Source organism: Ranitomeya variabilis, chromosome 1 (genome assembly GCF_051348905.1).
Source record: "Ranitomeya variabilis isolate aRanVar5 chromosome 1, aRanVar5.hap1, whole genome shotgun sequence".
Classification (NCBI taxonomy): Eukaryota; Metazoa; Chordata; class Amphibia; order Anura; family Dendrobatidae; genus Ranitomeya; species Ranitomeya variabilis.
The window spans coordinates 511,014,748-511,032,516 of record NC_135232.1 but is presented as its reverse complement, the minus strand read 5'-3'; the positions used below and the strand labels follow the sequence as shown (position 1 = coordinate 511,032,516).

Sequence of the window (17,769 nt, the reverse complement as noted above, 5' to 3'; positions counted from 1 at the left end):
CGGGAGTTTCTCCAGATATGGGGCCAGTCTGTATTCTCTCTGTAGACTCCGGTACGTGTTCAGTTTCTGTGAGCTGATGATATAATTCTTCCAGTCACTGACATACCTCTCCTGGCCTTCGTCTGCCATCTTCCTGATTCCGGCTTTTGTCAGGTTGTTGTGATTGGTGTTCTGGTCCGGTTGGTTTTGGCTGGGCTGTTCCGATGGTTCTGGTTTTTCTGTTTCACCTACATGTATCAGGGCTTTATGGTGATGGGAGCTTGGATTGCTCCTATGCAGGTGAGCCCGGAATGACAGCGCCCTCTTTAGAACTGTTAGGTGCAGAGGGAATCTACCCAGCTCGGCCCGACAAGCACTGTTGGAGGTGCTCCGATGGACCTGGAGAAGGTGCTTGCAGAATTCCAGGTGGAATATTTCTGTTGGACTGGAATCCCACCTTGACCAGTCTGGGTAGGTGTGAGGACCCCAGACTTCTCTGCCATACAGGAGGATTGGGGCGATGATGGAGTCGAAGATTTTTAGCCAGACCCTCACTGGTGGCTTCAGATGGTAGAGTTTCCTTTGGATGGCATAGAAGGTTTTGCAGGCCTTGTCTTTCAGGGTCTCTATGGCTTGTTATATATATATATATATATATATATATATATATATATATATATGTTATATATATACATATATATATATACGTACAGTATATGTATTATATATGTGTATATATATATATATATGTATATATGTATATATGTATATGTATATATGTACTGTATATATATATATGTGTCTCAATGACACTATATATATATATATATATATATATATATATATATATATATATATATATATAAATAAAACAAGGAACCAGACTTTGTAGCGAAGATCGCCGGCGTCCGACACGATCCCACAGTGAGATCGGGTGGGGTTTCACCAAACCCGACTTTGCCAAAAGTCGACGACTTTTGAAATTGGCAGATCTTTTTCGCTCAACCCTAGTGGTATACAAGGCAGTTATCAACTCAACAGGTCAGGTGTCATAACTTTTGAGTTTTTGGACACCTGACCTGTTCAGTAGAGGACTGCACTGTATTTCCACCATTTTCTCTTAATACTGCCAGACTAGGCATATACAAAAAGAGATTATGGATATACATGTTATATTTTTGGGGCCACCTCATATCTGTATACTAAAGACACACATATAGCTGCAGTCTTGTATGTTTAACTACTGGAGATACGTTGTGGCCCAAAAAATAAGTGTGTGGCGAAGTTTCTTGGCGCACGGTGTGTGTTGCCGGCGGCTATAGACACAATAAACCAAACAAGATTGTGGCAAAGCAAACTTTTTTTATTTAGTTAACAATGTATAAAAAAAATATTTTTTTGAACCGCGCCGGCTTGGGGTTGAGTGATGTAAATGGGGGGTGTGAAGAACTGAGGCCTGGCTAACCGTGGACGACGCAGAGGAGGCAGGAGAAGGGGCAATAAAACTAGAAGGGTCTGGAAGTTCGGAGATGGGGCTTGAAACATGAGAGGCTTGAGACACACTGGAAGGGTGAGACAAAACTGACAATACAGACACATCGGTAGGTGACGGGGGAGGAATACTAAGAGTTTTTTGTTTGTTTTTTTTCTGATTTTTTTTTTGGATTTGCCTGGTAGGGGGACGTCTTGGTGGGCTCATATGCTGTAGCGTGTTGGCGGGAGACCCGACAGGGTCCGGCTGCACTGTCTCACAGTCCATTGCGCTTGTCGAGCGCTCACCCATGCCAGAGTCCTGATGCGTCGTGTTGGGGGGGGAAACATAAAGCCACGCCAGGGTCCTGCTGCATCGTGGTGGGTCTGGGCCGGAAAGACCCGTCAGGGTCCTGCTGCATCATGGTGGGTCCGGGCCGGAAAGACACGCCAGGGTCCTGCTGCATCGTGGTGGGACCAGGCCGGAAAGACACGCCAGGGTCCTGCTGCATCGTGGTGGGTCCGGGCCGGAAAGACACGCCAGGGTCCTGCTGCATCGTGGTGGGTCCGGGCCGGAAAGACACGCCAGGGTCCTGCTGCATCGTGGTGGGTCCGGGCCGGAAAGACACGCCAGGGTCCTGCTGCATCGTGGTGGGTCCGGGCCAGAAATACACGCCAGGGTCCTGCTGCATCATAGTGGGTCCGGGCCGGAAAGACACGCCAGGGTCCTGCTGCATCATAGTGGGTCCGAGCCGGAAAGACACGCCAGGGTCCTGCTGCATCATAGTGGGTCCGGGCCGGAAAGACACGCTAGGGTCCTGCTGCATTATAGTGGGTCCGGTGTTATGGTCTGGTGACGTAGGAGCGACATGCGACTAGCTCTGAGCAGGTGGTAACTATACAGACCGCAATTCCTGAACTTAACACAGACACTAGCAGTAGCCGTGGGATGTTCCTGTCACTCCCTGGACACCTCATCACAGCCGAAGAACTAGCTACCCCTAAAGGTAGAAACAGGAAAGCTATCTTGCCTCAGAGAAAATCCCCAAAGGATAGGACAGCCCCCCACAAATAATGACTGTGAGAGGAGAAGGAAATGACATACGTAGTATGAAACAAGATTCAGCAAAGGAGGCCACCTTTAGCTATATAGAATTAGTACAGGACAGAACATTGTGCGGTCAGTGATAAAAACTAGAAAAAGTCCACCGCAGAGACATGCAAAAATCTCCACACCTGACTAAAGGTGTGGAGGGCAAACTCTGCTGCCCAGAGCTTCCAGCTTAGCTGAATAGGTTCATACTGATAAGCTGGACAAATGAGCAAAACATAGAAAGTGCTGAACAACAAAGTCCACAACAAGTGAACTGCAAAAAGACAAGCAAGGACTTAGCTTTGCTGAACTGGTCAGAGTGTCAGGGAGATCCAAAGAGCCGTGACTCCAGGCTGGAACAATTGACAACTGGCATTGAATGAGGGAACAGGCAGACTAATATAGCCGAGCCAGAAAGACGATCAGTGAAAACAGCTGCTGATGCTAAATCCCAGAAGCAGCCATACCTCTCAAAACCACCGGAGGGAGCCCAAGAACAGAATTCACAAAAATGCCACTTACAACCACCGGAGGGAGCCCAAGAGCGGAATTGAGGAGGGGTCACCGAACCCTCACCAGAGCCCCCAGGCCGATCAGGACGAGCCAAATGAAAAGCACAAACCAAATCGGCGGCATGGACATCGGAGGCAACCACCCAAGAATTATCCTCTTGGCCATAACCCTTCCACTTGACAAGATACTGAAGCCTCCGCCTCGAAAAACGAGAATCCAAAATTTTCTCAACCACATATTCCAACTCCCCCTCAACCAACACTGGGGCAGGAGGATCAACAGATGGAACAACGGGTACCACATATCTCCGCAACAAAGATCTATGGAAAACATTGTGGATGGCAAAAGAGGCTGGAAGGGCCAAACGAAAAGACACTGGATTGATAATCTCAGAAATCTTATAAGGACCAATAAACCGAGGCTTGAACTTAGGGGAAGAAACCTTCATAGGAACATGATGAGAGGATAACCAGACCAAATCCCCCACACGAAGCCGAGGACCAACACACCGACGGCGGTTAGCAAAACGCTGAGCCTTTTCCTGAGACAACGTCAAATTGTCTACCACATGAGTCCAAATCTGCTGTAACCTGTCCATCACGGAATCTACACTAGGACAATCAGAAGGCTCAACCTGCCCTGAAGAAAAACGAGGATGGAAACCAAAATTACAAAAGAAAGGCGAGACCAAAGTAGCCGAACTGGCCCGATTATTAAGGGCAAACTCGGCCAACGGCAAGAAAGCCATCATCCTGATCAGCAGACACAAAGCATCTCAAATAGGTTTCCAAGGTTTGATTAGTTCGCTCAGTTTGGCCATTTGTCTGAGGATGGAACGCCGAAGAAAAAGACAAATTAATGCCCATCTTAGCACAAAAGGCCCGCCAAAACCTGGAAATAAACTGGGAACCTCTGTCAGACACAATATTCTCCGGAATGCCATGCAAACGAACCACATGCTGAAAAAACAATGGGACCAAATCAGAGGAGGAAGGCAATTTAGGCAAAGGCACCAAATGGACCATTTTAGAGAACCGGTCACAAACCACCCAGATAACAGACATCCTCTGGGACACAGGAAGGTCCGAAATAAAATCCATGGAAATATGCGTCCAAGGCCTCTCCGGGACAGGCAAAGGCAAAAGCAACCCACTAGCGCGGGAACAGCAAGGCTTAGCCCGGGCACAAGTCCCACAGGACTGCACAAAAGAACGCACATCCCGCGACAAGGAAGGCCACCAAAAGGACCTAGCAACCAAATCTCTGGTACCAAAAATCCCAGGATGACCGGCCAACACAGAACAATGGACCTCAGAAATTACCTTACTTGTCCATCTATCAGGAACAAACAGCTTCCCCACAGGACAGCGGTCAGGTTTATCAGCCTGAAATTCCTGAAGCGCCTGCCGCAAATCAGGGGAGATGGCAGACAGAATCACCCCTTCCCTAAGAATGCCAACCGGCTCAAGGACTCCAGGAGAATCAGGCAAAAAACTCCTAGAGAGGGCATCTGCCTTAACATTCTTAGATCCCGGAAGATATGAGACCACAAAGTCAAAACGGGAGAAAAACAGGGACCACCGAGCCTGTCTAGGGTTCAGCCGCTTGGCCGACTCGAGGTAAATCAGATTCTTATGATCGGTCAAGACCACAATGCGGTGCTTGGCTCCCTCAAGCCCATGTCGCCACTCCTCAAATGCCCACTTCATAGCCAACAACTCCCGATTGCCAACATCATAATTGCGTTCCGCAGGCGAGAACTTTCGGGAAAAGAAGGCACATGGCCTCATCAAGGAACCATCAGAATTCCTCTGTGACAAAACGGCCCCTGCCCCAATCTCAGAAGCGTCAACCTCAACCTGAAAAGGAAGAGAAACATCCGGCTGACGCAAGACAGGGGCAGAAGTAAATCGGCGTTTAAGCTCCTGAAAGCCCTCAACAGCCTCAGAGGACCAATTAGTCACATCAGCGCCTTTCTTCGTCAAATCGGTCAGGGGTTTAACCACACTAGAGAAGTTGGCAATGAAACGGCGATAAAAATTAGCAAAGCCCAAAAATTTCTGAAGGCTCTTCACAGATGTGGGTTGAATCCAGTCATGAATGGCTTGGACCTTAACAGGATCCATTTCTATAGATGAAGGAGAAAAAATAAACCCCAAAAAGAGACCTTCTGAACTCCAAATAGGCACTTAGACCCCTTCACAAATAGAGCATTATCACGAAGGATCTGGAATACCATCCTGACCTGCTTCACATGAGACTCCCAATCATTGGAAAAAATCAAAATATCATCCAAATACACAATCAAGAATTTATCAAGATAATTGCGGAAAATATCATGCATAAAGGACTGAAATACAGAAGGAGCATTAGAAAGCCCGAAAGGCATCACCAGGTATTCAAAATGGCCTTCGGGCTTATTAAATGCAGTTTTCCATTCGTCACCCTGTTTAATACGAACAAGATTATATGCCCCTCGAAGGTCATTCTTGGTAAACCAACTAGCCCCCTTAATCCTAGCAAACAAATCAGAGAGCAAAGGTAAAGGGTATTGGAATTTGACCGTGATTTTATTAAGAAGGCGATAATCAATACAGGGTCTCAAGGAGCCATCCTTCTTGGCAACAAAAAAGAATCCCGCTCCCAATGGTGACGAAGACGGCCGAATATGCCCCTTCTCTAAAGTCTCCTTGACATAGCTCCGCATAGCGGCATGCTCTGGCACAGACAGATTGAAAAGTCGGCCCTTAGGGAACTTACAGCCAGGAATCAAGTCAATAGCACAATCACAGTCCCTATGTGCAGGAAGGGAACTGGACTTGGGCTCATCGAATACATCCTGGAAATCTGACAAAAATTCAGGAACATCAGAAGAGGGGGAAGAGGAAATTGACATCAAAGGAACATCACTATGAACCCCTTGACAACCCCAACTAGTCACAGACATCGATTTCCAATCCAGCACTGGATTATGCACCTGTAACCATGGAAAACCCAGTACAACAACATCATGTAAATTATGCAACACCAGAAAATGGCAATCTTCCTGATGTGCTGGAGCCATGCACATAGTCAGCTGAGTCCAATACTGAGGTTTATTCTTGGCCAACGGTGTAGCATCAATACCCCTCAAGGGAATAGGATTCTGCAAAGGCTGCAAAGAAAAGCCACAGCGCCTGGCGAATTCTAAGTCCATTAAATTCAGAGCAGCGCCTGAATCCACAAATGCCATGACAGAAAAAGATGACAATGAGCAAATCAGGGTCACAGACAGGAGAAACTTAGGCTGTACAGTACTAATGGTAACAGATCTAGCGACCCTCTTAATACGCTTAGGGCAATCAGAAATAGCATGAGCAGAATCACCACAGTAAAAACACAGCCCATTCTGACGTCTTTATCCCCTCTGTTCCGCTCTAGTAAAAATCCTATCACATTGCATAGGCTCAGGTCTCTGCTCAGAGGACGCTGACATATGGTGCACCACTTTGCGTTCGCGCAGGTGCCGATCAATCTGAATGGCCAGAGACATAGATTCGCTCAAACCAACAGGCGTGGGGAACCCCACCATAACATCCTTAAGGGCTTCAGAAAGACCCTTTCTAAAAATTGCTGCCAGAGCATCCTCATTCCATTTAGTGAGCACAGACCATTTTCTAAATTTCTGGCAGTATAATTCTGCCGCTTCCTGACCCTGACACAGGGCCAAAAGTGTTTTCTCAGCATGCTCTACAGAGTTAGGTTCGTCATACAATAATCCGAGCGATTGAAAAAATGCATCTACATTAAGTAATGCCGGATCCCCTGACTCAAGGGAGAATGCCCAGTCCTGAGGGTCACCACGCAGCAGAGAAATAACTATTTTAACTTGCTGAATGGGGTCACCAGAGGAACGGGGTTTCAGAGCAAAAAACAATTTGCAGTTATTTTTAAAGTTCAAAAACTTAGATCTATCCCCGTAAAACAAAACCGTAGTAGGAATTCTAGGCTCTAAGGCCGGAGTCTGAACAACATAATCTTGAATACTCTGTACTCTTGCAGCAAGCTGATCCACACGAGAAAACAACCCTGGAACATCCATGCCCGCATCCAAATCCTGAATCACCCAGAGATTAAGAGGAAGGAAAAAGACAAAACAGACTAAGGAGAAAAAAAATGGCTCAGAACTCTTTTTCTTTTCCTTCTTTTGAGATGCATTCAGCTCATTTGTGGCCAGTTGTACTGTTATGGTCTGGTGATGTAGGAGCGACATGCGACTAGCTCTGAGCAGGTGGTAACTATACAGACCGCAATTCCTGAACTTAACACAGACACTAGCAGTAGCCGTGGGATGTTCCTGTCACTCCCTGGACACCTCGTCACAGCCGGAGAACTAGCTACCCCTAAAGGTAGAAACAGGAAAGCTATCTTGCCTCAGAGAAAATCCCCAAAGGACAGCCCCCCACAAATAATGACTGTGAGAGGAGAAGGAAATCACATACGTAGTATGAAACAAGATTCAGCAAAGGAGGCCACCTCTAGCTATATAGAATTAGTACAAGACAGAACACTGTGCGGTCAGTAATAAAAACTAGAAAAAGTCCACCGCAGAGACATGCAAAAATCTCCACACCTGACTAAAGGTGTGGAGGGCAAACTCTGCTGCCCAGAGCTTCCAGCCTAGCTGAATAGGTTCATACTGATAAGCTGGACAAATGAGCAAAACATAGAAAGTGCTGAACAACAAAGTCCACAACAAGTGAACTGCAAAAGGACAAGCAAGGACTTAGCTTTGCTGAACTGGTCAGAGTGGCAGGGAGATCCAAAGAGCCGTGACTCTAGGCTGGAACAATTGACAACTGGCATTGAATGAGGGAACAGGCAGACTAATATAGCCGAGCCAGAAAGACGATCAGTGAAAACAGCTGCTGATGCTAAATCCCAGAAGCAGCCATACAACTCAAAACCACCGGAGGGAGCCCAAGAGCGGAATTCACAACAGTCCGGGCCGGAAAGACACGCTAGGGTCCTGCTGCATCGTGGTGGGTCCATTCCGGAAAGACACGCCAGGGTCCTGCTGCATCGTGGTGGGTCCGAGCCGGAAAGACACGCCAGGTGTTATGATCCTTAGTGGTTGAGGATCACAAATTACTCCAGCTAAGTAACAAACATAGGACAAGCTCTAGGGAGGTGGCAAACTGGACTGACCGCAAATCTGAACCTATCCAAACACACTGGAAGTAGCCGGTGAACGTGCCTAAAAATCCTAGACGTCTTGAGCCAGCCTGAGGAACTAACTACCCCTAGAGAGAAAGAAAGACCTCTCTTGCCTCCAGAGAAATAATCCCCAAAGATATAGAAGCCCCCAACAGATAATAATGGTGAGGTAAGAGGAAGGCACATACACAGGGGTGAAAGCAGATTCAGCAAATGAGGCCCACTAATACTAGATAGCAGAAAATAGAAAAGAGAATCTATGCGGTCAGTAAAAAACCCTTACAAAATATCCACTCTGAGATTTCAAGAACCCCCACACCAACTAACGGTGTGGGGGGAGAAACTCAGTCCCCTAGAGCAACCAGCAAGCGAGGAAATCATATTTTAGCGAGCTGGACAAAAAAACATAATGAACACTGATAATCAAAAAATGATCAAACAAAAACTTAGCTTGTCTTGGAGAGACTGGGAGCAAGGTAGACACAAGGAATCTGAAGAGCACTGAATACATTGATAGCAGGCAAGGAACTGAGTCTCCAGGTGAGCTAAATAGGAAACCAACCAAGGATAACGAACCAGCTGATGCAGCCAACCTGCAGAAAGACAACACTACACAGTACCGCTTGTGACCACTAGAGGGAGCCCAAAAATAGAATTCACAACAGTACCCCCCTTGAGGAGGGGTCACCGAACCCTCATCAAGACCTCCAGGGCGATCAGGATGAGCCGCGTGGAAGGCACGAACCAAATCGGCCGCATGAACATCAGAGGCGACAACCCAGGAATTATCCTCCTGACCATAGCCCTCCCACTTAACCAAATACTGAAGTCTCCATCTAGAGATACGAGAATCCAAAATCTTCTCCACCACGTACTCCAATTCGCCCTCGACCAGCACCGGAGCAGGAGGCTCAACAGAAGGAACCACAGGCACCACATACCTCCGCAACAAAGACCTATGGAACACATTATGAATGGCAAACGATGCTGGGAGATCCAAACGAAAAGACACTGGGTTAAGGATTTCCAAGATCTTATAAGGACCGATGAAGCGAGGCTTGAATTTAGGAGAGGAGACCTTCATAGGAACATACCGAGAAGACAGCCACACCAAATCTCCAACACGAAGTCGGGGACCCACACCGCGGCGGCGGTTGGCAAAGCTCTGAGCCTTCTCCTGTGACAACCACAAATTGTCCACCACATGGTTCCAAATCTGCTGCAACCTATCCACCACAGAATCCACTCCAGGACAGTCAGAAGGCTCAACCTGACCCGAGGAAAAACGAGGATGGAAACCAGAATTGCAGAAAAAAGGCGAAACCAAAGTAGCAGAACTAGCCCGATTATTAATGGCAAACTCGGCCAAAGGCAAAAAAGTCACCCAATCATCCTGATCAGCAGAAACAAAACATCTCAAATAAGTTTCCAACGTCTGATTAGTTCGCTCGGTTTGGCCATTAGTCTGAGGATGGAAGGCCGACGAAAAAGACAAATCAATGCCCATCTTAGCACAAAAAGTCCGCCAAAACCTGGACACAAACTGGGATCCTCTATCAGACACAATATTTTCAGGAATGTCGTGCAAGCGAACCACATTCTGAAAAAATAGAGGAACCAAATCGGAGGAAGAAGGCAACTTAGGCAAGGGCACCAAATGGACCATCTTGGAAAAACGATCACACACCACCCAGATGACAGACATTTTCTGAGATACTGGAAGATCCAAAATAAAATCCATGGAAATGTGCGTCCAAGGCCTTTTCGGAACAGGCAAAGACAAAAGCAAACCGCTGGCACGAGAACAGCAAGGCTTAGCCCGAGCACAAATCCCACAAGACTGCACAAAGGAACGCACATCCCGTGACAAGGAAGGCCACCAGAAGGACCTAGCCACCAAATCTCTGGTACCAAAAATCCCAGGATGACCCGCCAACACCGAAGAATGAACCTCGGAAATAACTTTGCTGGTCCATCTATCCGGGACAAACAGTCTCTCTGGTGGACAACGGTCAGGTCTATCCGCCTGAAATTTCTGCAGCACTCGTCGCAAATCTGGGGAAATGGCAGACAAAATCACTCCCTCTCTGAGAATACCAGCCGGCTCAGAAACTCCCGGAGAGTCAGGCACAAAACTCCTAGAAAGTGCATCAGCTTTCACGTTCTTCGAACCAGGCAGGTATGTGACCACGAAGTTGAAACGGGAGAAAAACAATGACCAACGAGCCTGTCTAGGATTCAGGTGCTTGGCAGATTCAAGGTAAATCAGATTTTTGTGATCAGTCAAGACCACCACACGATGCTTAGCTCTTTCGAGCCAATGTCGCCACTCCTCAAATGCCCACTTCATAGCCAACAACTCCCGATTACCAACATCATAATTCCGCTCGGCAGGCGAAAACTTTCTTGAAAAGAAAGCACATGGCTTCATCACAGAGCCATCAGAGCTTCTCTGCGACAAAACAGCCCCTGCTCCAATCTCAGAAGCATCAACCTCGACCTGGAAGGGGAGAGAGACATCTGGCTGACATAAGACTGGAGCTGAAGAAAACCGGTGCTTCAGCTCCCGAAAAGCCTCCACGGCCGCAGGAGACCAATTAGTCACATCAGAACCCTTCTTGGTCAAATCCGTCAAAGGTTTAACCACGCTAGAAAAATTAGCGATGAAACGATGGTAAAAATTAGCGAAACCCAAGAACTACTGAAGACTCTTAACAGACGTGGGCTGAGTCCATTCATGAATAGCCTGGACCTTGACTGGGTCCATCTCCACAGTAGAAGGAGAAAAAATAAAACCCAAAAAGGAGACCTTCTGTACTCCGAAGAGGCATTTTGAGCCCTTCACAAATAAAGCATTAGCACGCAGGACCTGAAACACCATCCTGACCTGCTTCACATGGGACTCCCAATCATCAGAAAAGACCAAAATGTCATCCAGATAAACAATCATAAATTTATCCAGATATTCTCGGAAGATGTCATGCATGAAGGACTGAAACACAGAAGGAGCATTAGAGAGTCCAAAAGGCTTCACCAAGTACTCAAAATGGCCTTCGGGCGTATTAAATGCTGTTTTCCATTCATCTCCCTGCTTAATGCGCACAAGGTTATACGCACCACGGAGATCTATCTTGGTGAACCAACTGGCACCCTTAATCCGAGCAAACAAATCAGACAATAGTGGCAAAGGATACTGAAATTTGACTGTGATTTTATTCAGAAGACGATAATCTATACAAGGTCTCAAAGAACCGTCCTTGTTGGCCACAAAAAAAAATCCTGCACCAAGAGAGGAAGAGGATGGGCGAATATGTCCCTTCTCCAAAGACTCCTTTATATAACTCTGCATCGCGGCATGCTCTGGTATAGACAAATTAAAAAGTCGTCCCTTAGGGAATTTACTACCAGGAATTAAATTTATAGCACAGTCACAATCCCTATGAGGAGGCAGGGCACAGGACCTGGGCTCATCAAATACATCCTGGTAGTCAGACAAAAACTCAGGGACCTCAGAAGGAGTGGAAGAAGCAATAGACACCAACGGAGTATCGCCATGAATTCCCTGACAACCCCAACTTGACACAGACATAGCTTTCCAATCTAAAACTGGATTATGAGCTTGCAGCCATGGCAGACCCAAAACGACAACATCATGCAAATTATGCAGAACAAGAAAGCGAATCACCTCCTGATGTACGGGAGTCATGCACATGGTTATTTGCGTCCAATACTGAGACTTATTCTCAGCCAATGGCGTAGCATCAATTCCCCTCAGAGGAATAGGAAATTCCAAAGGCTCCAGGACAAAACCACAGTGCCTGGCAAACGACAAATCCATCAGATTCAGGGCCGCACCCGAATCCACAAAAGCCATAACCGGTAGGACGACAAAGAACAAATCAAAGTAACAGACAAAATAAATTTAGGCTGTATAGTAGCAATGGTGACAGGTTTAGCGATTTTTTTTAAGCGTTTAGAGCATGCTGAGATAACATGAGTAGAATCACCACAGTAAAAGCACAACCCATCTTGACGTCTATGACTTTGACGCTCAATTCTGGTCAGAGTTCGGTCACATTGCATAGACTCAGGTCTCTGTTCGGAAAATACCGCCAAAGGATGAGCAGATTTGCGCTCCCCCAAACGCCGATCAACCTGAATGGCTAAAGCCATAGAATCACTCAGACTTGCAGGGGTGGGAAACTCCACCATAACATTCTTAACGGCCTCAGAAAGACCTTCTCTGAAATTTGCAGCCAGGGCACACTCATTCCATCGAGTAAGCACCGACCATTTCCGAAATTTTTGACAATACACCTCTGCTTCATCCTGACCCTGAGAGATAGCCAGCAATTCTTTTTCTGCCTGATTCTCAAGATTAGGCTCCTCATAAAGCAGTACAAGAGCCAGAAAAAATGCATCTACATTAAGCAATGCAGGATCTCCTGGCGCCAGAGAGAAAGCCCAATGTTGAGGGTCGCCACGCAACAAGGAGATAACAATTTTAACTTGCTGAGCAGAATCACCAGAGGAACGAGGTCTCAGAGATAGAAATAACTTACAATTATTCTTAAAATTTAGAAACCTAGATCTATCTCCAGAAAACAACTCAGGAATGGGTATCTTTGGTTCTGACATATGGCTATTAATAACAAAATCCTGAATACTTTGCACCTGTGCAGTAAGATGATCCACACTAGAAGTCAGAGTCTGAACATTCATGTCTGCAGCTGAACTCAAAACCACCCAGAGTTCAAGGGGATGAAAGAAGCTAAACAGACTGCAGCAAAGGAAAAGCGGGAGGAAAAAAAAAAAAATGTACTCAGGTCTTCTTTTTATCCCACTTCTGCGATGCATTAAACACTTTCAGGCCTGCTATACTTTTATGATCCTTAGTGGTTGAGGATCACATATTACTCCAGCTAAGTAACAAACATAGGACAAGCTCTAGGGAGGTGGCAAACTGGACTGACCGCAAATCTGAACCTATCCAAACACACTAGAAGTAGCCGGTGAACGTGCCTAAAAATCCTAGACGTCTCGAGCCAGCCTGAGGAACTAACTACCCCTAGAGAGAAAGAAAGACCTCTCTTGCCTCCAGAGAAATAATCCCCAAAGATATAGAAGCCCCCAACAGATAATAACGGTGAGGTAAGAGGAAGGCACATACACAGGGGTGAAAGCAGATTCAGCAAATGAGGCCCACTAATACTAGATAGCAGAAAATAGAAAAGAGAATCTATGCGGTCAGTAAAAAACCCTTACAAAATATCCACTCTGAGATTTCAAGAACCCCCACACCAACTAACGGTGTGGGGGGAGAAACTCAGTCCCCTAGAGCAACCAGCAAGCGAGGAAATCACATTTTAGCGAGCTGGACAAAAAAACATAATGAACACTGATAATCAAAAAATGATCAAACAAAAACTTAGCTTGTCTTGGAGAGACTGGGAGCAAAGTAGACACAAGGAATCTGAAGAGCACTGAATACATTGATAGCAGGCAAGGAACTGAGTCTCCAGGTGAGCTAAATAGGAAACCAACCAAGGATAACGAACCAGCTGATGCAGCCAACCTGCAGAAAGACAACACTACACAGTACCGCTTGTGACCACTAGAGGGAGCCCAAAAATAGAATTCACAACAGCCAGGGTCCTGCTGCATCATAGTGGGTCCGGGCCGGAAAGACACGCCAGGGTCCTGCTGCATCGTAGTGGGTCCGGGCCAGAAAGCCACGCCAGGGTCCTGCTGCATCATGGTTTCAGTGGAGGAGGTCCAAGCCGGAGCAGCGGTGGTCACGGTGGTGGCGGTGGGATGTCCAACTGCACTCGTCATGGTGTTGGCGCTGTAGTGGAGTCCGCCTGTGGAAGGAATTGAGATGGCCGTGCACTGGTATGCAGCAGAGGTCGGCAAGGAGGTTAATCGTGACAGTGACGGCACAGTTGGATATGCCGCCACTGTCTGCTGTGAATAACGACTCTGCTGCATAGCCTGAACAAAAGCAGCATTGCAGGCCTGCATGACACTGAGCTGGAGATCAGGGCTAAGGTGTTCCGACATGCCCTGCTGAATTTGGTTGAAAAAATGATGAGCTGGCCTCTGGAGGTCGGCTTTAACTTGATCAAGTCTTTTGGTGACCTCCTGGATACGGCAATTCAAGAGGTTATGAGAAACATCCATTCGGTCACCTAAAGCCTTGATTGCTTCGTGTAAAACCGAGCTCAAGTGCAAAAACTCGGGCATGATTGACCTGTCCGAAGCCCTCTGTCGCTGCCGGGATGAGCCCAAAAAAAAGGGGGCAGTGGAAGAGGACTGGGAAAGGGGAATACCTGACGGGCCAGCTCCCTGGTCTCCAGTTAGTGTGGAAGGCCCACCTGCTGCTGCGCTGCTGGATGGCTGGGACGGGTCCGTGGCTGCCGGCTGAAGGACCGCTCCAGAACCTGGCTCGACAGTCGTGCTGTGTGTGCTGTGAAAAAAGGAAACATAAAATTTATACCAAAAAATAACCAGACGCTAAATCCTGTGGAATTTTAAAATACAGATTATGTCAATACAATACAACCAAAAGCATGTGAGAAAAACTTACGCTCTCTGGGCAAGGACCGGTCTTAAAAATGACAGCACGCGATGATACTTGTACGGTCTGATCCTTGCTCCTGAACCACTGGCAGCACGACTCTCTTGGCGCAGGTCCTTGTTGAAGCGGTCCTTCATGGAACGCCAACGTGTTCTGACTTTGTCCACTGTTAAAAAAAAAAAAAAATTATGGTCAGGACATTGAATTTTTGCCGTTCAAATAAAACTGTGTGTGATGAGAGAAACTCCGGAGAGTTTCTTTCATCACACACAGTCAAGAGAGCACGGCAAAGGTCTCTGCTGCTTCACACTGCAGTGCAACACTTACCAAATGCACTACGGACCCGTGGCGGGGCATTGTCCCATCCATCCCACAACGCTTGGGCCACCTCATTCCACAGACGTCGGAGAGTGGTGTTGATCGAATGCAGTGGATCCCGGCTGTCCCACAATGGAACTCGCTCCTGGACCAGGCTTATTAGGAGGTCGTTGTCAATAAGGTCATCGTCCCGTCGTGAAACCTAAAAATTAAAGACAATCATTACAGTTTGCTCAATCACATTAGGAAAAGAAAGAGAACAGATGATGAGAAATGGCATGAATACGAGAGTAAACATACAAAAGGATTCCCTAAGAAAAATTTAAAGATATACGAGTGTAAAGAAAGGAAGATTCAAGAATTTTACAATGATGACAGTCAGCCTTGTATACATACCCGATGCCGTCTTCCAACCGGACCTTGACTCCACTGCTCCTGGCCGGTCTGTGCCTCAGTAGAAGTGCTCTAAAAAAAAGGAAAAATCAAATTGTCACATGTGTTGATGTACAGTGAATACTTACCAATCTGACGAGGCAAACACTCACCTCACTGACATGCTCCACTTCCGACTGACATGGCTCAAACTCCTCACCAGATGAAGACTCCGAAGAAGACATTCTGAGGCATGTAGAAAGAAAGAAATGGAAGAACTTAGGACATGTAGAGCCAAAAATTAGAAAATAAAGGCATTGGTAGGATATACTCACATTGAGCTGGGTCTTGTCCTCCAAAATGCGTCCTGCCAGTGTCCTGTCTTCTTCAGAGTCTGATGGGAAGTGTCCTGAAACTTCCCCCAACCTCTCTTTTATCACCTTGTTGGTAGGGGGTGTCTTATCAGTGTCTAGACATGGTTATCTTAATTGAAACGCATGCGTTGAAAAACGCATGCAAACGCATGTACACAAAAACGCATGTGTTTCCATAGACATCAATGTATTTTTTGACGCAAATGAAACACAAATGAACGCATGTGTTTTTTTGCGGCAAATAAACGCCCCTGAAAATTACTACATGTTGCATTTCTGCAACATGCCGCATGCAGCCAAAAAACGCATGCGTCGTTAAACGCGGACAAACGCGTACCAAAAAAACCGCATGCGTTTTTAATGTTAAACATAGGGGAAAAAAACGCATGCGTTTTTTTTTCCAAAAACGCTGCAGATCAAAACGCAAGTGTGAAACCATCCTTTGCTGCTTTTTTTTGCCATAATACAAATTCTAACAGTCTATTCAGTTGGACTATCAGCTGTGTATCCACCAGACATCTGCACAACACAACTGATGGTCCCAACCCCATTTATAAGGCAAGAAATCCCACTTATTAAATCTGACAGGGCACACCTGTGAAGTGAAAACCATTTCCGGTGACTACCTCTTGAAGCTCATCAAGAGAATGCCAAGAGTGTGCAAAGCAGTCATCAAAGCAAAAGGTGGCTACTTTGAAGAACTTAGAATGTAAAACATATTTTCAGTTGTTTCACACTTTTTTGTTAAGTATATAATTCCACATGTGTTAATTCATAGTTTTGATGCCTTCAGTGTGAATGTACAATTTTCATAATCATGAAAATACAGAAAAATCTTTAAATGAGAAGGTGTGTCCAAACTTTTGGTCTGTACTGTATAAAATGTGGTATTGCTGTAATCATACTGAGCCGAAGAATAAAGCTGCCTTATCATATTTAGTACACTCAGAACGACAAAAAAAAAAAAAAAACAATTAGTGAATGCTGGTTTTTGTAAATTCTGCCTTCCAAAAATCGGAATTGAAAGCGATCAAAAAAGTAATTTACCCATAAATGGTATCAATAAAAATGTCAACTTGTCCGGCAAAAGCAAGCCCTCACATGACTCTGTCGGCAGAAATATGGAAAAAGTATAGCTATCTAAATATTGGAATGCAAAAACTAGTTTTTGCAATAGAAAGCATTTTTTAGTGTGTGATGTGTCACAGCAGCCAAAATGGTATTGCTGTAATCGCACCGACCAGAAGAATAAAGTCATCTAATCACTTATATCCCACGAGGAACAGCATAACATATAAATGGAATCAATTGTTCACCTGCTGTTGATTTTTTTTCCTTCTGCCTCTCAAAGATCGCAGTAAAGGCTCGCAGTAAGCACTTGACCATGAGGTTTCCTTGAAAATCTCTGAAATACATGATTCAGATGAAACCTCTGGTGGAATATTCCCTATACTGAGGCAGATGGAGGCACTGTGGATGCCGCCTGACCTGTGATTTGCAGTGACTATTATTTTTAGGCGTGCATAACAGCGTGATCCTTTACAGTTTTGTGCACTTCTGAAAAAGGACACTGCTGAACTGAGACCAGACGGAGTCCAGAGTAACTCTGCTGCCTCATTATAGTAAATGAATCCCTCAGGGGTTTCATCTGAATCAAGTCACTTGGAGATTTAGATGTAAACCCACATGTAAGTGCTCAGCGTAGAGCCCTGGATAAATGTGATCCCAAATGTTATGTAAAATGTTTCCAACAGAACCTTCAATTCAATTCACAAAAAAAGCAAGTCCCCACTCAGGTCCATCACCTATCAATGGAAATAGAATGTGCTTCCACGTTACTGGTAGTACAAAAGCTCTGCAAAAGCACTATAGCTCCT

General features: G+C 45.9%; 2 protein-coding genes across 2 annotated transcripts in view; one reads left to right on the top strand and one right to left on the bottom strand.

Annotated features, from left to right (window-relative positions):
- Window positions 1-17,308, bottom strand: part of LOC143793769 (uncharacterized) — a 24,965-nt gene extending 7,657 nt beyond the window's left edge. The window contains exons 1-4 of the mRNA XM_077280766.1: window positions 17,276-17,308; window positions 15,156-15,348; window positions 14,838-14,994; window positions 14,369-14,717 (exon numbers count right to left, since the gene is read on the bottom strand). Coding sequence (XP_077136881.1) covers window positions 14,369-14,717; window positions 14,838-14,994; window positions 15,156-15,348; window positions 17,276-17,308 — 732 coding nt within the window. The remainder of the gene's footprint in view (window positions 1-14,368; window positions 14,718-14,837; window positions 14,995-15,155; window positions 15,349-17,275) is intronic.
- JAK3 (Janus kinase 3) overlaps window positions 1-17,769 on the top strand; it is a 712,213-nt gene that overhangs the window by 450,163 nt on the left and 244,281 nt on the right. The gene's annotated exons all lie outside the window — the stretch shown is intronic.